Here is an 18,321-nt window from a genome sequence, read left to right on the forward strand (position 1 = left end):
CTCTTCCTCTGAGGGCGGACTTGACTGCCCATGTGCAGTGTCTGTGTTCTCACTTTCTCTGACTCATCACCAGATGCCTCCAGAAGGGGTTTGCAGCTAGCAGAGGAGGAGACCTACAATCTGGAGGTGAACAGCAGCAAGAGGAGCCACACCGCCCCGGGAGAAGTGCAGAGGAGAGAATGGGTTCAGGTACCGCCATTCTAGTTAGTCTACACCTTTGAAAGAGAATGTCTAGTCATTATATTTCTATAGTATCTGGTCATTCTACATCCAATGGGTGATGCCGACAACCCTGTTGTGGTTGTAGTGTATGTGTTTTGAATAGTGTTCTATTTTCATCTTTGCAGAAGTCGGTCAATATTCGAACAGAACAAGGACCCTGTTTGCGGATCTCTCCAGAGAGACGGTACTCTGAAGACTTTGAACCCTATGACAGTATAGAGATGGAGGTACAGTAGGAAGAAAACAACGGTCCTTTGTAGCTCAGCTGCATAGCGCTTGTAACGTTCAATTCCCGGGACCACCTATACGTAAAATGTATGACCGCATGACTGTAAGTTGCTTTGGATAAAAGCATCTGCTAAATGGTATATATTATATATAATTCCCACCAGGCTCATGCGTGCGTGGCTGTGCACTGTTCTTCAGCATATTTCGATACAGCAGTCAGTCTGAGTTTGCATGATTTGCATCTCACTCTGCTCTGTCTTCGCCCTGTGCCTCTCCAGCGGTCGAGTCCCCGTTCTCCTCGTAGCCCCCCGCGAGACTCCTGTAAGGTGTCACGTTGGTTTGGCTCCAGGGCTGATGGCCGAGGAGGTAGCCAGGCGGAGCCTGAACATCAAAACCAACGGGTCCTACTCAACATCGACGAGGTCAAGGTGTGAGGTCAACTGTTTTTCTCTCCCTCCTCCGCGGCCTCCTCTCTCTCTCTCTCTCTCTCTCTCTCTCCCTCCCTCTTCTCGCTTTCCTTTTTCTCTCCTCTTCTCTCTCCCCTGTAGTGTATTCAAGACACTGATCCAGGCTACCAAAGTGTAAGAAATACAGTCATCTTCACCATTTCCATCTCACCAGATTACATGTCGCAGTAAATCATTGAATTCTATTCAGAGTGCTGACTTAATTTACAACTTTTTTTAATTTCCTCTTACGCCAAGCAGACATTCCCTTCAGAGCAATATAAATCAAGGCACATAAAATGTATAACGGCCCTGTTTCTTCAACCTGCGTTATAGCTCAGTGTTAACCTTGTTTGTGTTACATATGGTGCAGTGGCGTGAGGGTGAGAGCTGAGGCGTTTTCATTTTGGTCACAAAACGGGATGAAAACATATTTTGAAACTGAGGAGGAAAAGCCCGTGGTTGTCTGATAAGAAGACCAGTTTCATTTCCATTTCAACTCAATTGAACATACCCTTGGTGTTTTTTTCTGGTCAGGTGCTTCGACGGAGCCTGGAGGTGAGCGTGCTGAGGAGCAGCAGGGGGTCGGCGGGGGAAGAGTCGGATGAGGAGTGGGTGGAGGAGCAGATCGAGAGGGAGGAGAGCACGGAGAGCCTGGAGGAGCTAGGCCTGCCTCCCTCCTCCTCCAACAAAACATCTACTGACATGAGTCATCCGCGTGTAACTGGGCCCAAAGGCTGCCTTCGCGACCCTGCAGAGCTCATGGTGTTGGACTTTGGGCCCTCTCCTAAAGGTACTCCCAGCAATATGGATTACAATATATTCATGTTATTCAGCCAGGGATGCATCTTAACATTCAACTATAGTGGCTTCCTTTCCTTGTCCCCCCTTCATTTGCACTGATCTTAAATGATAGGATAGGTGAAAGCAATATGTTGGATGCCTACTTAGAATTTACCCATCCAGATGTTTGATGTCATTGCAGTTGAAGGGAAGGAGACATGTAGAAGACGCCTGTTAAAACCTCTCTGGGATATGTGGGACGCTAGCGTCCCACCTCAACAACAGCCAGTGAAATTGCAGGGCGCCAAATTCAAAACAACAAAAATCTCATAATTCAAATTCCTCAAAAATACAAGTATTATACACCATTTTAAAGCTTAACTTCTTGTTAATCCAGCCACAGTGTCTGATTTCAAAAAGGCTTTACGGCGAAAGCATACCATATGATTATGTTAGGTCAGTGCCTAGTCACAAAAAAAACATACAGCCATTTTCCAGCCAAAGAGAGGAGTCACAAAAAGCAGAAATAGAGATAAAATGAATCACTAACCTTTGATGATCTTCATCAGATGGTACTCGTAGGACTTCATGTTACACAATACATGTATGTTTTGTTCGATAAAGTTCATATTTATATCCAAAAATCTCAGTTTACATTGGCGCGTTATGTTCAGTAATGTTTGCCTCTAAAACATCCAGTGATTTTGCAGGGAGCCACATCAATTTATAGAAATACTCATCATAAACATTGATATAAGATACAAGTGTTTTACATAGAATTAAAGATACACTTCTCCTTAATGCAGCCACTGTGTCAGATTTCAAAAAAGCGTTACGGCAAAAGCACACCATGCAATAATCTGAGTACAGCGCTCAGACACCACAACAAGCCGTACAGATACCCGCCATGTTGTGGAGTCAACAAAAGTCAGAAATAGCATTATAAATATTCACTTACCTTTGATGATCTTCATCGGAATGCACTCCCAGGAATCCCAGTTCCACAATAAATGTTTGTTTTGTTTCGATAAAGTCCATATTTATGTCCAAATACCTCCTTTTTGTTTGCGCATTCAGTTCACTATTCCAAATGCAGAAGTCCAGACGAAAAGTAAAAAAAGTTGCATTACAGTTTGTAGAAACATGTCAAACGATGTATAGAATCAATCTTTAGGATGTTTTTATCATAAATCTTCAATAATATTCCAACCGGACAATTCCTTTGTCATCAGAAATGAAAAGGAACTCGGCTCGCTCTCACGGCCGCGCGCATGACTGAGCTCATGCCATTTTTCCAGACACCTGGTTCAAATAGCTCTTATTCTCTCCCCATTCACAGTAGAAGCCTGAAACAACGTTCTAAAGACTGTTGACATCTAGTGGAAGCCTTATGAAGTGCAATATGACCCCACAGACACTGTATATTGGATAGGCAATCACTTGAAAAACTACAAAACTCAGATTTCCCACTTCCTGGTTGGATTTTTCTCAGGTTTTTGCCTGCCATATGAGTTCTGTTATACTCACAGACATCAATCAAACAGTTTTAGAAACTTCATAGTGTTTTCTATCCAAATCTACTATAATATGCATATCCTAGTTTCTGGGCCTGAGTAGCAGGCAGTTTACTCTGGTCACCTTATCCATCCAAGCTACTCAATACTGCCCCCAGATCCCAAAGAAGTTAAGAGATTTTATTGAGATGCAGCCCGGAATTTGCTTCATGTTGTCTCTATTCCTTTACCTTTCGTAGACCGTTTCTTCCATTATGTTACAGGCCGTAAGATCGAGCGTTCGCTGTCGGCCAAGAGGAAAGACAACATGGAAGCCTACGTCCCCACCAAGCCTCTACTGGTGAAGAGCAAAACTCTGGACAGGCCCTCTTCAAAGGAGTGCAGGGATGGCAGAGATCCTCAACGTATGTTCTGTTCTTCCCTGTATGCGTGTCATTCATAAACCTCAGAGGCCTCAAGAATATGACTCTCTTCCTTTCTCTCTCTCTTCCCCCACCCTCTCTCTCTCAGGGCCGAGGAGTCGCGTAGAGCGCCCCCTGTCTGCAGCAAGGAAGGCCTCCCAAGAGGAGCGCGACTCGGAGGAGACGGCGTGCAGGGTGCTCCAGGCCCTGCAGATCGAGAACAGCCCACTGCAGAGCCCCGAGCCCAGGGCCTTCAGCCGCACCCCGGTAGGATAGATAACAACCATAGAATGTAATTCTATATCTATAGGCACAATCAGGGGTGTGTTGTTCTAATCTGTCTGCTGTAATGATTCATGTTTTACATCCTAGCCTAGCCCTATCTCTCTTATTTTCTAATCTTTTCTACCTTTAGTTGAACCTGGTTAGGCTACCACCCTATCTTAAGTCTAACTCCGTTGTGCTCCTCCATTCTAAATCCACAGGTGAGAGGACACCAGATGATGAACGGCTCGCTGCGTGACGACGATGACGACAAAGATGAAAGTGGGGTGTCCAGAGCCATGCAGAGAATTACCCTCATGGGTCCCAGGTAGTGTATTGCAACGTTACACGCTAGTGTCATTGCACACGATGCGTTAGGTGTTGATCCTTAATCACTATATGGAGAGGAAAGGGGAAGTTAAGTCTATACCAGGGGTGTCAAACTCATTTTGTCCCTTGGGCCGCATTCGGTCTTCACCGAGGTCCGGAGACACACTGGAAATGTGTTATATTTTCTCAAAATGTGCAAAAAATAGTCATCTATCCATCATTTTTTTTTTTTTTCGACGCTCCCTGACTATTCAGCTTTCGTTTTGGTGATTCTTAGCAACCTGGAAAGAGGGTAGAGACTTTGTAAATGTAAGTCCAACATCATTTCTACGCAGTGACGGTTTGGTTTGAGTCATTTTAATGTAGACTGATGTTTTTACTCAAACCACCCGCAGGCCGCATTGAATGGGCTCGTGGTCCATATCTGGGTCTATACTAATCCTTTGACTATCACAAAGGAAAAAACATTGAATGGCTATGTTCCAATAGTGTCCACACTAGCATACTACAGTGAAAGAAACCATCTATAAGGTATGGATATCGGGATGTGGCCAAACGTAGTCTTGTCTGGTAACAGTTCAGAATGACACTGGCATCGCTAACTCCCTCATGCCTGTGTACTATGTCCTTTCCCTTGCTGGGATGAGAACGCCATGTACAGACTCTGCAGTACAGTAACAAAAAACGTGTGGTAATGCAGTACGTCTTGGATGGCCGGCACAAGAGCACCAGTAACTGTATACTTCCGACCGAGGCTCTCTAACAATCAGAAACGTGTCGTGGTAACCTAACCGCTCTGACCTTGAAGCGGGTTTAGTCAGCAAAGCTGTAGGGAGTCTTCAATAACTGTCAGTGACCGTGCATACATTTCCATAGATGATCAACAAGAGCAAGGTCAAAGACTATTGATGTGGTGAAAGACACAATACAATTGAGGACTAATCATTTTCTTCCAGGCAACAGCAGAGACTACTGAAGGCGTTGGAGAAACTGGAGGCAGGCACAAACTTTGACAGCCCTCAGACAGTGAAGACAGACAATAGCAAACCACCGGTGAGTCACTCCATCAAATACCAGGGCTAGGAATGACTAAGCATAAAACAACTAGGCGAGACAAACAGTGAGGCTCAACATAGAGAGAGAGAAAGACACACACAAAGAGAAGATCTACCAGCGTTCTAATTATATTTTGATGATGCTAAGAATACACTGTATGAAGTGACGGCTTGACTCGACTCATGAAGTTCTGCTGTTGTCATGGTGGCAGAAGAGGCGCGTCTCGGCCGAGGCACCGCCCACCGTATACGTCACCATGGAGATCCTAAGTAACTGGGGGAACAGGGGCCAGGTGGGGCTGACGGAGATGCAGTTCTTCGGCCCAGGGAACAGGAAGCTGTACGTGTCGCCACACGACCTGGACATCCGGAACGCCGACTACCCTGGGAACCTTGGAGCGCTGGTCAACGGGAAACCTAAGGTGAGTTGAGCTCTGCCCCCAAGCCTTTCTAATAACACTAATTGAACTATTTGGAAAGGTTTTGGTGCATTGTATTTACTATTCATGCATCATTTTAGAGGGATTTTTGGTGACACTTCTTGAGTAGATACCCTCTTCGTAATCCATTTATAAAGGCATTAGAACACTGCTTCATAAGGAATCATGAGACAGCTTATGAGCTGTTATTAGCCTATGTCGTGCATGACAAAGCATTTTGCATTGGTGATATAAATACGCTTTATACCCATTAAGCGCTGATCATAGTCCAAAATGTGTATGTCCACACGGAAATGTTCTAGAATATTGGACCGTTGCTTTTCGAACTCTCAGCGCGGCTCAAGCTATTTCTCCAACCGTCACCCCATTCAAATGAATAGAAGACGCGTACGAGGAGCCACGTTGGTTGGGAATCTTGGGGAGGTGAGCGGTCGTCCCCCGCGGACGGTGTCTCAGTAGCTACAAACAAGGTTAACTAAATAAAAAAGAAATAGCTAGCTCACAATGGGCCGCCGGACTATCGTGGCTTGGGACTCCGAATTATACTTTGGGAAGAGGGCCTTCAAAGTGTTACCGGATTATATTGGGTCTCTGGTCATTTTAAGGGAATGTATTCATCTATTTTCTGACTTAAACAGACTTCTTTTCTCTATATGTTGTTGCGTATTGTTTTGACCGCCAGACCACGAAGGAGCGTCATATGTGGACCTGTCCTTTCCATCCTCCGGTCCAGCTCTACTTCATCATCAGGAACACGGAGCGCTCTCCGGACTTTCAGATATCCCGGATCAAGATCTGGAACTACAACAAGAGCATCAATGTAAGAGACCAGACTGACAGGTTGAGTATGAAATGGCACCCTATTTCTCCTTATGTCGTGCACTACTTTTGGCCTGAGCCTTTGCGATAGAGGTTGCCGGTAGGTTGCCAGTTCTAGTGAAAAGGGTTGCGTTAGGTGAAGATTCAAATGGAATCTGATAGAAATGGTACATAAGTTGTTACCACGTGCTGTGTGTGCAACCCTTACATATGCAGCCTCTGATTGGTTCATCACGCCAGTCCTAGTTCAGGGGTTACCAAAATACACTCCATCATTTGTTAACAGTTGCTCATAAATCCAGCTTGCTTCAGCCAGCCCCAGTCATTCTAGAGGGTGACCACCATATTGGCAGCAGGGTTTAGGAGGGAGGGTAGTTGTGTTTAACCAGTGGCTGTGTGAGCTGCCAGTCAGTCTAAATGTGGAACAGTGAGAGATTAACCCTGGAGGATTAGCCCGGGTTACTGCTTCTGCCTCCCGCCCTGCTGCTGTCACGAACGGGACTGACGGGGCACGAAGCCCAGGCAACCAGGGCTCTGTCTGGAACTATGGATGTTGATATTAACAGTGTCTCTGTTCATTGAGTCCGTTGTTAGGGTACTGGCAGTGGGTTTTAAGCTGCGAGGTAAGGATCAGTGTGATACAGTTTGATCCGGTGGGTGGAGATGCAGTGATTTTAATGAACAGGGACTGAGGAGATTTGAGTCTGGTTTTAGCCATCCACTATGTCTGTCTGTGTGTTAGCTTTACAGTTGACTATGTCTGCACGGTTAGCTTGGTTTGCCCCAGGTATGTATGAACATTGGAGCCTACAACTAGGAAGCTCCTTGGTTAAAAGTACGGTATCACTTTCAGTTTCAATGTTGATCTAGCGATGTCATGGTAACTTGAATATTCCGTCTCTTTGACATTTCCCTCTTCACCTCTGCATTTAATTTTTTTTTAAATGTATTTGACTTGGAGTTTGTTTTAATGTTTATTTTCTTACATGATATCAATGCATTAACTAAATATTGCCCTGCTTAGAGCCTGAAATAGCCGTACTGTTCTTTTTCAGGACCTGGACATTGGCGCCCGGCATGTGAATCTTTACCTCAACAGCACGCTGGTGTTCGAAGGCGAGCTGGACAAGGGCTGTGGCAACCAGGTTTTCGACTACAGCACCAGCATTGCCCTCCAGGCACTCCAAGTTCCAGAATCTTTCTCTCCCAGCCCCATGGCGTCTGGACACGGTCTCTGTGGCGCCAGCCCACAGCGCCATTATGACAAGAGCGTGGAGGGGAACAACGGAGGGCACCATCGTGACCCCAACCACGGACTCTCTCTCGCTGAGGGACTAGCGCCGGTCAGAATAGACTTACAGGATAAAACGTACAACCCCGCCACCCCCATGTCTACACACCGTCCCCTACAGAAGGACTCCTTTGACATGGACCCACCGGAACCGGACCTCCCCCACCCCCCTCTGAAACAGCAGCTGGAGCAGTCGGGTCAACCCACAGAGCGCACAGTCACCACCCAGCCTTCCTCCTCCAGGACTCCCCAGTGGCTACAGCCCCTGGCCCGGAGCGCCCCCGAGGGCTGCGAGGCTGGGAGGGAGAGGCCCCTCTGGCTAGTTCCCCAGCAGTCTGTGGAGTCCAAACCTCCCCTCCCCCAATCCTCCCCCACCTCGGTGCTCCCGGAGCTGGGCTGTAACCCGGGGAGGGTGTGTCGGGGGGTGGAGAGGACTGTGAACGGGGGCCAGGGGAGTGCAGACTCTCTGGACCTGGGAGGTGACCTGCTGGAGGAGCTGAGTGACCAGCAGCGCCAGAACCAGCCTGTTAGTGGACGTAGGAGCTCAGCCAGGCACAATAACACTACTAGTACCAGCAGCAAACCAGCAGTGGAGCACCAGCATGGAGCCATTGGACTGTCCACAGGTAGCTAACCCAGTGTGTATGCTATGTGCTCATACCTGTTGTGAGCCATTCCATACCTTTCCATACTTTTGCAGCTCTTTTATCTACTCTGCATACGTTCATTTGATTTCATGTAACCGTCTTAAGGTCGGAGACAGAATGATCTCTAGTGGGAGACTGTTTGTCTACTTGCCTTAGTCTTGCAACTCAATAATGACCCCCCCCCCTCGGGATCTGACATTAGTTTCCCAATGTTCTTGTCAACGGCATACCAGACATATCTTTGTTTGTCCCTAAATAAGATTATAGAGCAGACAGATTGCTTCATCACATGAAATCTACATCCTATAATAATCTCTCTCTATCTCCCTGACAACCTACTCCCAGCCAGACCCTTGAGTTATGGGTCATCCCCCCCCGATCTGGAAACACACAAGGCACATGCCAGCTGGCTCTGACAATATATATTGTGGACATATCACCCTGAAGTGGGTCAAAGACTCTTTGACCAGCATCACACCAGCTGTTGGAGCTGGGCTATTCAGTGTGAAAATTACATCGACATTACCATGACTTTTAAAAAAAAATACAAATAATAATGATTATTGCGAGCCATAACTTTAGTAGTATAAATCCTACTTTCAAAATTATATATAGTACTACAATGTATAAACCAGGCCCAAAATTATATAGAGTAGTACTACAATGTATAAAACGGCCCCAAAATTACCTTGCTTTCTTCCCTATTGCTCTTAACTACACTTGTATTATGTACTCTGCACTGTCTTTGAGGTAACATGAGAGTGTATGTGTTGATTCCACAGAGGAGCCAGGTTCAGTATCGGGCAGCAGCAACCGGAGGCAGCAGCGTACCCCCCGGGCCCATCTCCGCAGCCAGCAGGACCATGACGACACCCTCATGGAGTCCTGGGACTCCCTCACCAAGTTCAACCAGTGCCAGCGTGGTCGCATCTCCAACATGAGCTTCGAGGGCGACATATTTGACGAGTTCCTCCAGCGTTCCTCCAGAGCCGCCACTATTGCCATAATCCCCTCCCCCGGCCCAGGAGCCTCCCCCTGCAACCCCGTCCCCCACTCCTCCCACCTCTCCTCCCCCGCCCCTCAAGGGGGCCTCTGCAATGACCCAGAGGATGACCTTTCCGCCGAGCCAGAGCGCGAGGAGGAGTTTGAGATTCCGGTCCTCCCACGTGGTCAACGTCTGGTCATTAACATCCTGTCCACGTGGGGCGACCGCCACTATGTGGGCCTCAACGGTCTCGAAGTCTTCAGCTCCAGCGGTCAGCCCCTCCTTCCCACCCGCATCCGCGCTGACCCGCCTGATATTAACGTGCTGCCTGCCTACGGAAAGGACCCGCGTGTGGTCACCAACCTGATCGATGGCGTCAACCTCACACAGGACGACATGCACCTGTGGTTGGCACCTTTCACCCAGGGTAGGAGTCACGTGATCTACTTGGAGTTCGCCGGGCCGTGTCAGGTGGCCATGATAAGAGTGTGGAACTACAACAAGTCCAGGATCCACTCGTTCAGGGGGGTGAAGGAAGCTGAAATGCTGCTGGACGGGAGGTGCATCTTCAGGGGAGAGATCGCCAAGGCATCAGGGACTCTGTCTGGAGGTAGGGGAGCATTAGTGAGGGACAGGCTCTCTCCTATGACACCCAAATGGGTAGTTCTATTTCATTTCAGCAAGCCATGACACCCACCATCTCAGATTGTTCTGAAATGGTTTCTTTAGTTAGAAACGGATAAGATAAGCACTCTTGCAACATTACATTTGAACTCAGAGAAATTCAACTAATTGATCACACCCAAATTGGCCATTTCAATTTATAGGATTCATATAATATTCAATAAATATAGTACCCAACGTCCGATTTGGACCAAACCTCTTAACTATGATTAAGCCACCCACTGACCCCCCCTAACCCCACGCCAAGCCCACCCCAACATCCAATATACAGCATCAGTTCTCTATGTTTGACAAGTAGTATTGTGGCTTGGAGTATTGTTTATTCATACTGTGTAATGTATTCTCAGTGAATTTGGTGATATTTTTTTCCCGTTTAGAGAAATTATATGTTGAAGTCGCTTGCATTTCCCCCATAAATGTGTGCTAAAGTACCAGGTTTTGCCCACTAGATGCCGCTGTTTCTTCCACTGCCACACCCTTTTATCCACGTTGCTGGTCTCTTGTATTTATTAAATGGATCACAACATTGTCTTTGCAACTTTGGGTAGAAAACCAATAGCTTTTGCTCATGATGAAAATAAGTGGTGTTGTGATCCACACAATTCAAGCCAGTCCTCCATGAAAGCAATTAAGTTTGTCCTTCCATTAGTCTTAATCTGTGTCCAGGAAATGGCCCCTCTGTGTGTAGTTTATTCCCTTCAAAAAAGGTCTGTATTAGACCATTCCAGGTGAACTGAATTGCTTTCATGGAGGACTGGCTTGACTTGTGTGGATGACCACACAATTTATTTAAATCACCAAAATGCAATCTGGGAATGACAAGAACATTAGAACTATTACGTTAGATTATAGAACTAGAGCATTTGTTTGGTGACAAAATAGGTTTAGTGTCATTTGTTTGCCTCTAACATACTGAATTCTACCTCCACTAGGGATTATTCATGCCTATCCCTAACCTCCACTGCTCTCATCTTAGGTCTGGACCAGTTCGGGGACACCATCTTGTTCACCACGGACGATGAGATACTGGAGGCCATGTCGCGCTACGACGAGACGTTCTGCGGGGAGGCACAGGGCTCCGAGGGGCTGGTTGGATACGAGGAGGAGCTGCAGAGGCCCCGCACGGCCGACGGAGAGGGGGAGGAGAGACCTTTCACCCAGGCTGGCTTCAGACCCGAGGACGACCTCACGGTGAGTCTGACCGACTGACTTGGACTATACAGTGTAAACGTGGAATGCCTTGATTCATACAGGACATGCAGGTTTTGTTCCAGCCCAACACTAACATTTCTGATTTCTATTCACTGCCATTTTTCAGTTAAACCTCCATCTGAACCCTACTGTTGGTCAGTCTGAGACCCTGGAGCAGATCCCAGGAATGTACAATGGAAAGTGTGAGTACTCCCTTCTAAATTAGTCTAAATTAGTCAATTCACACATTTTACATACAGGACTGGCTTTTTATGTCTGTAAAATATAGCTAGCTCAGCTTGTTCCACACTGACCCTCCAAGCTCTCTCTCTCCCCCTGTCCCTCTTTCCAGGCCTTAGGATAGAGTTGAGTATGACATGGGGGGACTCCCACTACGTGGGCCTGACGGGGTTAGAGGTGGTGGGGAAGGAGGGGGACAGCCTGCCTCTGGACCTGACCATGTTGGACGCCTCGCCACGAGACCTCAACGACCTGCCTGAGTACGGCCAGGACACACGCACCCTCGACAAGTCAGTACGTGTGTGTGTGTGTGTGTGTGTGTGTGTGTGTGTGACCTCACAACGCTGACAATGTAGATGGATCTAACTGCGTACCCTCTGAGGATGTATTTTAAGACATGAAACGACAAAGTGATCTAGTTAACTTGTCAACGACAACAGCGTTGCAAGGGATTTTATTCAACTGACTAACTTTTATGTGTCTATCATGTCAATGTTTATTATAGCTTTGTTTCGATATATAGCAGTGGTCGTCCATGATAGGACGTGATATCCTTCCGTGATAGGCAGGCACACCGTAGACAGTCAGTAAAACAGTCATGGGTGGCTGGTAGGCCCTCATATTAACTCTCATAATCTATGAATCCCATCGAAACTTCACCTCTACCCTTTCCTACTCCCTCAACCAGTCCTCCTCCCTCCATTTTGAAATGCCAGACTGGAGTAGGCCCGTACCCTCTTCTGGCCCCGCCTCCCGGGGCCCCTCACCAGTCCAGACCGATGAGCAAGCGGCTCCTCTCCTCCTTCTTCTGGCTCTCGTTATTCAGGTCGGAAGAAATAGTGCTGGTCCGTGTTCATCTGGAGCATGTTGGCACTCATTAGGTTGATGATGTACAGGAAGTGGTCCTAGAAGATGTCCCTGCAGCTCTCCACCAGGAAGGGTCTCACTGGGTAGGAGATCTCGTTGCCCATGTAGGAGCAGGTCAGGTGGAGGCAGGTGATCACCACGTCCTGCAGCTGGTGCTCCGTACCCTCAGAGGAGACCACCTTGCGGTATAGTTAAACGCCATGTTGGCCGGGGTGAGGGTGCTCTGGTTCCCCCAGCCGTGATCAAGCAGGAAGCGGTCCACGCTCTGATGCTCCAGCCCTGGGTCGTTGGGGGACAGGTTCTGGAGCCGGTAGCAGTGCTGGCACAGGAACTCACCCAGACAGCGCAGCAGCTCGCCAGGGAAGGCCTTGACCATCACCCTCTTGGGCGTGTCGGGGGCTGTGTTGGAGTTGGTCAAGGGGGTCTTCTCGACTGGCGAGGCGGCGTTGTCGGAGCTCTCGATGAGGTCTGGGGGACACTGATCCTGGGTAAGGGTGGACAGGTTGGTGCATGACTGAGGCTTCTCCAGGTTCTGGTTGTTGAGGTGAGTCACACTGTTCTCTTTGGGCTGCACCTTCTTGGAGCCCTCCTTCCGCTTCTTGTTGATAAGCAAGTGTCGCTTCAGGTTCTTGTCTTTGGCGTTGTTGTAGTTCTGAACGGCCGTGTCGTGGCCCACCGTGACCGGCCCATCTCCGGCCACCTTCTGATAGCTGGGCGAGAAAAACTGCACATTTCTCAGGAGTTGGATCAGGATGGCTCAAGAGGCAGTCTGAGCAGATTATGTCATCAGAAGGGGCAGTAGTGACGTTGGAAAACAAAATGGAAACTTTTTAGCCATTTGAAATGCATGGCAATTTTCCCACTCAGTCAACAGCATTGTGCATCGGTCAATATTAGGTTTATTAAGTCGTTATGTCGAAAATCCAAAGAATTTAAAATAGTTTCTTTGTTGATTTGAAATATAAAGACGCTTTGTTTAGCCGTAGGCTTTGGTTTCAAGGCGGTTATGGTTGTGTACATCGGCTGCCAATCAAGGTTCTGAGATGGAGTGTACGCGTCGCAGTAAAGAGGCATGTCATAGAAGCGATGCTGTGAAAGATGAAGTGTGAGGTTCGCCATTGTGGCTAACGTTGTAAACGAAATAACTTAGCTTGTCGGTGGCTGCTAGTGCTAGCAAACCTATAGTGTTGCAATTCAACGCGTCAATGGACGGATAAAATGTTTTCTGACAAGTTCTTGCATTGATCTGGGTCAGTGGAACCTCCGTTAGCGTCGCGCCTGCTCTGTAAATGCGCTACTAAAGTAAATTGCCTTTTCATGTCAAATGCAACATGAGGGGAAATGAAAACTTTGTGTGTCCTCAGGGCTGAGGGGTATACTACAAAACCGCTATCAAGGCGTTAGCCAGCCAACTTGCCTAAATATACTGGTATAACTTTTTATTTTGTAGAAAGATAAGCTTGAAATGGAAATGGTCTAGTTAGTTTCACAAACCAAAGTATCTAAGTTTAGCTTTTTTTAGTAGTCATAAAATTAATGTTTTTTTTCTGGTTGCTTATCAAAGTTGATTCTGCTTGTAGTATACCCCTCTGTAGCAACAACAGTGCACAACAAAACCGCCACTGAAAAACGTAAACAATGTCACATGGCGTTTGAAGCAGCAGCAGCTCAATGCACCATCATAAAAAAACGAAATGTAAACGTTTTTTTTATGTATTTCAAATATCATGCTATATCCTTGCATGGAACAATTATGTATTTGAAAAAGTTTTTTTTCTTCTGAAATACACACTGTAAAAACAAAAAAAGTGAACACGTACATCTACTGCAAGGATAAAAACAGTCTGAAGTGCCCCAAGTATAACAAAGTGTCTCAAAAATACTAGGTTTTCATGTCCATTATGCTGCAAAATGACATGTACATAACCAGTGAAGTGTCTGTCTCTCTCTCCTCTGTCCAGACTCATTGACGGCCACAACATCACCACTGAAGATCAGCACATGTGGCTGATCCCGTTCTTCTGTGGCCAGCACCACACCCTGACAGTCAACTTTGACAAGGCCCATACGGTGGCTGGCCTCCGCATCTGGAACTACAACAAGACCCCAGAGGACTCCTACAGAGGGGTGAGAGAGAGTCACTTGTTTAATCACTGGGATAGAGAACTTCCTGCCTTTTTAGTATTCTGGTGGAAGTGTCAATTGAAATAGAAATATCTGAGCCCTGTAGGTTGCCTTTGTATTTCGGAGTTGTCATTAAATGTGCGGTGCGTTGTAGTTGTACAAATCTATGCGATGCCCCATAAGAGTGCATATGCAATAACTGCCATAGATCTTTAAATAGCTCTGAATATTGACTGAGAATGTTGTTTAAGGGGTGAATCCCTATTCCCCACAAAAACACAATTCTAACCATGATACCCATTTATTGTCCCTATTCCTGTGGTCTCCAGGTAAAGGTGATCCATGTGTCTCTGGACAATACACTCATCTCTCCAGCAGAGGGCTTCCTCATCAGGAAGGGACCAGGGAACTGTCACTTTGACTTTGCTCAGGAGATCCTCTTCATCGACTTCCTCCAGAACCCCACCACTGGCCTGGTCAACAGCAAGACTACAGCAGAGGACTCGGCTTACACACTGAAGTGAGTACTTGTAGGCTAGTCTGATCCCAGATCTGTTTGTTCCGTCTTGCCAATGACCAAAAGAGTTGGCTAAACAGCACAAACAGATCTAGGACCAGGCTACTTCTAGGTCACATCCCAGTAGGAAGGTGTTTAAAGTAATGGCTCTGTTGTGATTTCATCAGACTGTTTTAAGGGGTCCGCATGCTTCCCAGCTGTTCGGTAGATTTGGTGCATATATTATGACAACATTGTGACGTTTTTGTTCGTTTTGGACTCCGGCAAGGGTTTTGTCGGCTGTTCGGGCACACTAAATTTTTTCTGGAGGCGAGCCGAAGTCTACGCCCCCTCGACTATGATTGTTGTCATTCAACGAGAGACGACTCGTTTAAAAATTTTAATTGGAAAATATCTGTCAGATTTCTTGAGTTATCTTCGATTAATTCAGACTATTTTGAGGAAGTGTATACTGGCTAGGGCGCCTCAAAATGGACAAACAGTACTATTGACGCTTTTTTTACTAGTTTTTGAAGCAAAGGTCTTTCAAGGGAGTGTTCAAGCACACTCGTTCTGTTCGGCCAGACTGAAGCATGCTGATGCCTTTAGCGTCTCGTAAAATAGCATTCTGTCCATTATCCGCACTGTGCCAAACACTTAGTCATGCATCAAAAGTATGACGAATTCATATGATAATTCACACAGAGTGGCTACAGATAGAGTTTCTGTATCCCAATTTGCCCAGGCTAAAAACACAGATGTTTTTTTACAGAGCTGAGTGCCCACTCTGCTGCCTACGTAGCTGCTGTGCTGAGTGCCCACTCTGCTGCCTACGTAGCTGCTGTGCTGAGTGCCCACTCTGCTGCCTACGTAGCTGCTGTGCTGAGTGCCCACTCTGCTGCCTACGTAGCTGCTGTGCTGAGTGCCCACTCTGCTGCCTACGTAGCTGCTGTGCTGAGTGCCCACTCTGCTGCCTACGTAGCTGCTGTGCTGAGTGCCCACTCTGCTGCCTACGTAGCTGCTGTGCTGAGTGCCCACTCTGCTGCCTACGTAGCTGCTGTGCTGAGTTCCCACTCTGCTGCCTACGTAGCTGCTGTGCTGAGTGCCCACTCTGCTGCCTACGTAGCTGCTGTGCTGAGTGCCCACTCTGCTGCCTACGTAGCTGCTGTGCTGAGTGCCCACTCTGCTGCCTACGTAGCTGCTGTGCTGAGTGCCCACTCTGCTGCCTACGTAGCTGCTGTGCTGAGTGCCCACTCTGCTGCCTACGTAGCTGCTGTGCTGAGTGCCCACTCTGCCGCCTTCGTAGCTGCTGTGCTGAGTGCCCACTCTGCCGCCTACGTAGCTGCTGTGCTGAGTGCCCACTCTGCCGCCTACGTAGCTGCTGTGCTGAGTGCCCACTCTGCCGCCTACGTAGCTGCTGTGCTGAGTGCCCACTCTGCCGCCTACGTAGCTGCTGTGCTGAGTGCCCACTCTGCCGCCTTCGTAGCTGCTGTGCTGAGTGCCCACTCTGCCGCCTTCGTAGCTGCTGTGCTGAGTGCCCACTCTGCCGCCTTCGTAGCTGCTGTGCTGAGTGCCCACTCTGCCGCCTTCGTAGCTGCTGTGCTGAGTGCCCACTCTGCCGCCTTCGTAGCTGCTGTGCTGAGTGCCCACTCTGCCGCCTTCGTAGCTGCTGTGCTGAGTGCCCACTCTGCCGCCTTCGTAGCTGCTGTGCTGAGTGCCCACTCTGCCGCCTTCGTAGCTGCTGTGCTGAGTGCCCACTCTGCCGCCTTCGTAGCTGCTGTGCTGAGTGCCCACTCTGCCGCCTTCGTAGCTGCTGTGCTGAGTGCCCACTCTGCCGCCTTCGTAGCTGCTGTGCTGAGTGCCCACTCTGCCGCCTACGTAGCTGCTGTGCTGAGTGCCCACTCTGCCGCCTTCGTAGCTGCTGTGCTGAGTGCCCACTCTGCCGCCTACGTAGCTGCTGTGCTGAGTGCCCACTCTGCCGCCTACGTAGCTGCTGTGCTGAGTGCCCACTCTGCCGCCTTCGTAGCTGCTGTGCTGAGTGCCCACTCTGCCGCCTTCGTAGCTGCTGTGCTGAGTGCCCACTCTGCCGCCTTCGTAGCTGCTGTGCTGAGTGCCCACTCTGCCGCCTTCGTAGCTGCTGTGCTGAGTGCCCACTCTGCCGCCTTCGTAGCTGCTGTGCTGAGTGCCCACTCTGCCGCCTTCGTAGCTGCTGTGCTGAGTGCCCACTCTGCCGCCTTCGTAGCTGCTGTGCTGAGTGCCCACTCTGCCGCCTACGTAGCTGCTGTGCTGAGTGCCCACTCTGCCGCCTACGTAGCTGCTGTGCTGAGTGCCCACTCTGCCGCCTTCGTAGCTGCTGTGCTGAGTGCCCACTCTGCCGCCTTCGTAGCTGCTGTGCTGAGTGCCCACTCTGCCGCCTACGTAGCTGCTGTGCTGAGTGCTTTGCTGCCACTCCCCCCCCTCTGTCGTTTTTGTCTGGTCACTGGTGCAGTGGCTATTTTAGCATGTAAATCTTGGTTGGGCAAAAAAAAAATACACAACACTAAACAATACATTAATTGCGCTATAACGGTGACAAACAGTGCCCACAAACTGCCTACATAATTCTGTCCCAACAGAGCTTTCTTTTCAGCACCATGGAGTGAATCCTTACCACCGCTACACCTGGCTATCAGCTGAGCCTTGTCTGGCAGCGAAACAGTTCATTCAGCCTCATTTACTTCCTTTTTAAAAAACAGATGATATGGCGCACTTGCTTAAACAAATGTGGTTTCTACTGACAAATGAGATGTACAAACTATGGCATAAAGGAAACAATGAGTGGTTAAGAGGCGACTCATAATTTCGATTACGACATTAATGAGCGAGCTAAGACGGGCGTAGTCAGTATAACTATTTGTTCAGCACTTTTGAAATGTACAGAGACAGAATTCAGAACATGGGCCGTTCTTACAGTATTCTCCCTGTACACCAAGTCAGAACCGTAGGTTAGATAAAGGGGGCAGGCATATAAGTAGACAATGAAAGCTCCTACAATATTCAATGATGACATTTCTCAAAAACAGGCTATAGACTACATGTGCACCACCAAGTCAGAACAGTAGGCTAAGTTGTGAGGAGGAAAAGGCACCAAATTATTAGGGTGAGACACATGGGCTACTAACATCTTGCTACACAACATACACTTAGTATTACTTTCCTAGCTACGGTATACATATCAACCCTGGCGTGTTACATCATTTATGCAGCAGCATACAAGACATTTTTGGACTCACCTTGTTGTGCTGTGCTCACTTG

At 48.0% G+C, this 18,321-nt stretch overlaps 1 protein-coding gene and 1 pseudogene across 5 annotated transcripts in view; one reads left to right on the top strand and one right to left on the bottom strand.

The window, feature by feature from the left end:
- Positions 1-18,321, top strand: part of LOC106579245 (katanin-interacting protein) — a 32,378-nt gene that overhangs the window by 4,851 nt on the left and 9,206 nt on the right. For 4 of the 5 annotated variants that reach the window (XR_006760744.2, XM_045702531.2, XM_014158976.3 and 1 more), the window contains 17 exons: positions 74-189; positions 348-449; positions 729-878; positions 1,434-1,689; positions 3,457-3,597; positions 3,704-3,861; positions 4,080-4,186; positions 5,145-5,241; positions 5,456-5,665; positions 6,366-6,503; positions 7,558-8,419; positions 9,223-10,035; positions 11,086-11,300; positions 11,428-11,503; positions 11,653-11,830; positions 14,369-14,534; positions 14,861-15,051. Coding sequence is in view for 4 of the 5 variants with exons in the window: in XM_045702531.2 (XP_045558487.1) it covers positions 74-189; positions 348-449; positions 729-878; positions 1,434-1,689; positions 3,457-3,597; positions 3,704-3,861; positions 4,080-4,186; positions 5,145-5,241; positions 5,456-5,665; positions 6,366-6,503; positions 7,558-8,419; positions 9,223-10,035; positions 11,086-11,300; positions 11,428-11,503; positions 11,653-11,830; positions 14,369-14,534; positions 14,861-15,051 (3,976 nt within the window). In the remaining variant the exon portion in view is untranslated. The remainder of the gene's footprint in view (positions 1-73; positions 190-347; positions 450-728; positions 879-1,433; positions 1,690-3,456; positions 3,598-3,703; positions 3,862-4,079; positions 4,187-5,144; positions 5,242-5,455; positions 5,666-6,365; positions 6,504-7,557; positions 8,420-9,222; positions 10,036-11,085; positions 11,301-11,427; positions 11,504-11,652; positions 11,831-14,368; positions 14,535-14,860; positions 15,052-18,321) is intronic. The other variant, XM_045702532.2, reaches the window with a different exon arrangement.
- Positions 12,304-13,526, bottom strand: LOC106579343 (cyclin-dependent kinase 5 activator 1-like; annotated as a pseudogene).

Source organism: Salmo salar, chromosome 19, assembly GCF_965601325.2.
Source record: "Salmo salar chromosome 19, fSalSal1, whole genome shotgun sequence".
Classification (NCBI taxonomy): domain Eukaryota; kingdom Metazoa; phylum Chordata; class Actinopteri; order Salmoniformes; family Salmonidae; genus Salmo; species Salmo salar.